Here is a 5,000-nt window from a genome sequence, read left to right as displayed (position 1 = left end):
ATTTGCATTATTTATCCTTAAAAATCCAAGACGGCCGCTATAGTATAAAACATGAAATTTAATATCTAGGCATCTAACTGGGGTGGATTGATTCATAATATTAATAATTATTCCTATGTTTTATATGTCGAAGAATTGATATCTATTACCTTTGAAGTGTTTTAGTTTTAGAATTGTATTATATATACTCAACAAAATAAATTAAGGGCCAGTAGATATTTTGGACGGAGTTTTGTTCATATTATATTATTTCAACAAGTGTTGACCAGATATGATTTCTAAACAGCGCGTGAGTAAATTGCAATTCATGGTGCGCACAAAAATCGTGCACGGGGCAGTTATTTCGTGAATATCCCAACACGTGTTGGAAATTCGGCTGTCGTCAATTTCATTTTATGGTAATCCCGTATGTCCCACGCCCTTTTGCTTGCTGTTTTTTGCTGTTTAAATCGTTAAAATCGGAAGAATGCCACAACGTCATCACCTTACAAACCGGAGATGTGCTAGAGCCGTTGGTTTATTGCAAGCTGGTTCAAGATTGGTGAATAACTATCTCAACAGGGAAACAATTCAACGTATGGATTGGCCAGCTTACTCCCCTGACCTCAAGCCAATAGTGCATGCTTGGGACAGTCTTCAGCAAAGAATTTCTAAGCGACCACAAGCTCCTAATACACTTCAAGAACTTGCAGACTCCTTGGAAGAAGAATGGCACCAAATTCCTCAAGCCGAGTTTCGTAATTTGGTGCAAAGCTTCCCAAGGCGATGCCGAGCAGTAATGCAAGCACGTGGAAGTCACACACGCTATTGTCAGTAATTTCCTGAACGGAAAAGTGTTATTGTTTGAAGAGTTATTTTGTTTAAAATCATTGTCAATCATTATTTTTTTTAACTTTTTCAATGTCAATTTGCCATACGACTAGCAGTCTCAACAGAGAATAAAAGCTCCAATTTTGTATGTTTTTATATCAACAAAAACAGATAAAGTTTTTATCATATTACATAAAAAAAAAAATATATATCTACTGGCCCTTATTTTATATATATATATATATATATATATATATATATATATATATATATATATATATATATTTATATATATATATATATTATTTATTAAAATTGTTTTTTAAATACATATATACTGTACACTTGTTTTCTTTTTATCATATATATATATATATATATATATATATATATATATATATATATATATATACAGTAGAATCTCATTGGCTCGAACACTGTCGGTGCATCAAAGTCTGTTCGACCCATCGGGTAGTTTGAACCATGCATTCGGCCGTTGTCGGGTGCTTCTGTAACACAACAATCAATCGGACAACCTCGCATGTTTCCCTAAAACTGGCTGGGCGAGATGGTCCGATTTACTCATGAGTTGATTGGATTTTACTTGCAAGTTTATTCATCTAACGATTACCGCATTACTATTGTCTGTACCTGAAAGATAATTATCGACAGGTGCTAAATAGACAACACGATAAGCGTGAAAGGGTCGACGAAAAAATTATACGTAATTTTTTTTTTTCTTCGGATAGACGTAGCCGTTCGAGCTAAATATGTTTAATTTTACAGTTCGGACCAATAAACTGGTTCGAGAGAAAGCTTCTGTTCGACCCTAGGGGTATTCGACCAATCAGCACCAAAATAAAGGGGTTTAATAGAGAGAAAAATCGGGACTTTGTTCTTGGTTCGAGAATACCGGTAGGTTCGACCCTTTGGGCGTTCGAGCCAATGAGATTCTACTGTATATATGCTCTTCAAAAGAAGAAACGCAAAACCACATTGTCGTAACATTTGGAGAATTGATTTAATTATTGAATGGTGAGTCCGATAATTACCAAATGTTGCAGGATTGTTCACAATTCACTCTAGTCCATTGTGGGTAAGTGATAGGACACACCACCAAGGTCAAGGTCATCTGGAGTCAATACCGGGTGTGGCCTCCGCGTGTGTTGACAACTGCCTGGCACCGCCTGCCCATTGAAGCAACCGGAGTACGGAAGACGTCCCGGGGGATGGTGGCCCACTCGGCCTGCAAGGCTGCTGCCAGCTCGGGCAGGGTCTGGGGCTGTGGTTGTCGCTGTCGGAGGCGTCGGTCCAACTCGTCCCATAGATGCTCAATTGGGTTCAAATCCGGTGATGTCGATGGCCAAGGAAGGACATTAATGTTGTTGTGCTGTAGGAAAGCCGTTGTGAGACGTGCTGTGTGAGGCCTGGCGTTGTCATGTTGGAACACTGCGTTGGCGTTGGCCATAACTGGAACGATGTGTGGCCGGAGGATCTGGTCAATGTAGCCCTGTGCATTCAGGTTGCCCTGCACGTGGACCAGGTCAGTTCTGCCAGTGTGTGAGATGGCTGCCCACACCATGACACTACCCCCGCCGAATCTGTCCACTTCCTGCACGCAGTTTGCCGCATAACGTTCACCACGACGCCTATACACGCGACATCTTCCACCATGACGTCGGAGCAGAAATCGGGACTCGTCACTGAACCACACCTGTCTCCATCGCAGTTGAGGCCATTGTCGATGAATCCCACTGCAGTCGGAGTCGACGGTGTTGTGGTGTTAAGATGACACCTCGAACTGGACGTCTGGCACGAATTCCTACCTCACGTAGGCGGTTCCGTACGGTCTGGTCGGATATCCTGCGCAAACCTGGTATTGCTGCGGCTGTGGAGGTGGCAGTAGTCAATCGTTCCCGAAGGTGGCGTACCCGGATGTAGCGGTCCTGCCCGGGGGTAGTGACCCGTGGTCGACCGGATCTAGGGAGGTCACGTGTTGATCCATGTTGCTGGTAACGGTCCCACAGTCTGGAGATGGTGCTTGGGGACACATGGAATGCCCTGGCAACGGCCGTTCTGGATTCGCCTGCGTCTAGTCGGCCGATGGCATTGTTTCTCTGCGGTTCACTGAGACGTGGCATGTCCTGGATTGTCAACTGTCGGCCAGATACAGAGGCCAGGCAAGCGAACACCCTGCACTTTTATACTGTCGGTGTTCATGTTGCACGTGCAGACAACGCACGTGCAGTGGTGACATGGTTTGCACGTGGCTGCGTTTTTGCGAATATTCACATTTTGGAAGTTTATTGTACAGTAGCTGCGTTTTATCGAATGTAACCGTGGGAATGTGTTTGGGACATGCAATGACCTTATATTCACAAAGCATGAACCGGTAGGAAACATAAAATCGGAGTTATAACCCATTTGTACCCTTTTGCGTTTCTTTTTTTCAAGAGTATATATATATATATATTGTCATGGCTGTCCCAACAATTTTCGTAACTGCTGTGGCGTGGACCTTTCTCAAGTAATTTTAATATTGGACAAAACACAATATTTATTTTTACATTTAGTAGTAATTATTTGCATATTTGCTTGTATTCTGTAATGTCTGGAACTATGCCATTTATTATAGTTATTGTTTAATGAAATTTTTAGTAGTGCCGTTTGTCGTGTCGCGCACTATAGGCAAAAACGAAATTGCGTAACTATTGTTATTAGTGATCGTTTGGATGCACAACGCGAGCTACATTTAGTTGTATTTCATAATAATTTGTTTATAGTGTATGAAATTATGTTTGTAAATAGTTGCCGTAATTTATTTATGGGATATTAGTATATTACGATCGCTAAATGTGTTAATTTAATGTTTGACGTCCGTGTTTTGGTCTTGCGGTCTTCGACTTTATTTAATTCCCAAATTCCTGTGCATATAAAAACTATGACACAACGTTGACATTAATATTATTGATGTAAATATTTCCATAACTACAAAGTGTGTGTGCTTACACACTGAAAACATCCCATGGGCTCATAAATAAACCTGGGATAAATTTCCGTTTGATCGACTGTTTTGACATGGCTGCCGGGGTTGACCTTGCCCTTCAGTAAAGTTTATTTTCCTCCAAAACTTGTACGATCGATTAGCTATTTTCTTAGTTAAACGTATCCTAATATTGTTTGTACATTATGGCAAATCATTTTATTAATTAAGTGAGGTAATAACTGTAAAACTGATTACTGTAATATTAGTGCTTTTAGGAACTATATCCTTGTACGCTGAGAACCTGTTTACACATACTGGTTGCTAAGGTCTGATATATCGGTACACAATGTTTGTAAACAACAGTATAAACATGCTGTTTTTATAATATTCCCAAAGGCTTTCTCATTAAAACTATTTTATATTGAAATTAGACCAAAAAAAGCAATTGTGTAGTGATAGTGACGTATTTATGCACATTAGAATTTGTTTGTATTATTAACCCGAATTCCCAATGTATTTGCAATGCACTTTAGCGTGTCTTTGTGCCTAGTGAATAATGTCGTTTTCACAATAATCCCAAAGGCTTTTTCATTAAAACTATTTTATATTGAAATTAGACCAAAAAAGCAATTGTGTAATAATAGTCTCATATTTATGCACATTAGAATTTGTTTGTATTATTAGCTTGAATTCCCAATGTATTTGCTATGCAAAATGAGCGTGTTTTGTGCCTGGTTAATAATGTCGTTTTTATAAATATTCTAAAGGCTTTTTCTGTAAAATTGTTTTACGCAAATTTTAGACTAAAAAAGCAATTAAGAAATGTTAGTTTTATCTTTATGCACTTTAGAAATTCGCAGAATTAATTATTTCAAGTTGGTAATGCTTTTGCTATGGGTTAAACTGACGTATTTACAAAGTTGAAATTTCTTAGGATTTAGAGTGTGCATTTACAAACTGTAAAATGCAAAGAGAAGCTGGACCAAAAAGCAATTACTTTGTGTATTGAGCAATTGTGTGCATAACGTAATTATTAAATGAAATGATATTTATTTTGTAAAGGTAGATCTCTTCCTAGCGTGACGTAATTTCTGATTGGCTGTTATGACGTCACGTGGTACTTAAGAAAAAGTATAAAATGCTGACGTCAATGGACGTCAACGGTTGTTCTCTCATTCGTTCGAGTCAAATTGTATTACTTACC

At 38.9% G+C, this 5,000-nt stretch overlaps 1 protein-coding gene across 1 annotated transcript in view; it reads left to right on the top strand.

Moving 5' to 3' along the window:
- LOC121385101 overlaps positions 1-5,000 on the top strand; it is a 52,014-nt gene that overhangs the window by 19,401 nt on the left and 27,613 nt on the right. The window contains exon 6 of the mRNA XM_041515636.1: positions 528-775. Within this exon, the coding sequence (XP_041371570.1) occupies positions 528-775 (248 nt within the window). The remainder of the gene's footprint in view (positions 1-527; positions 776-5,000) is intronic.

The sequence above is a fragment of the Gigantopelta aegis genome, chromosome 11 (assembly GCF_016097555.1).
Source record: "Gigantopelta aegis isolate Gae_Host chromosome 11, Gae_host_genome, whole genome shotgun sequence".
Classification (NCBI taxonomy): domain Eukaryota; kingdom Metazoa; phylum Mollusca; class Gastropoda; order Neomphalida; family Peltospiridae; genus Gigantopelta; species Gigantopelta aegis.
The sequence above is the reverse complement of the archived record's forward strand: the minus strand, read 5'-3'. Positions and strand labels throughout refer to the sequence as shown.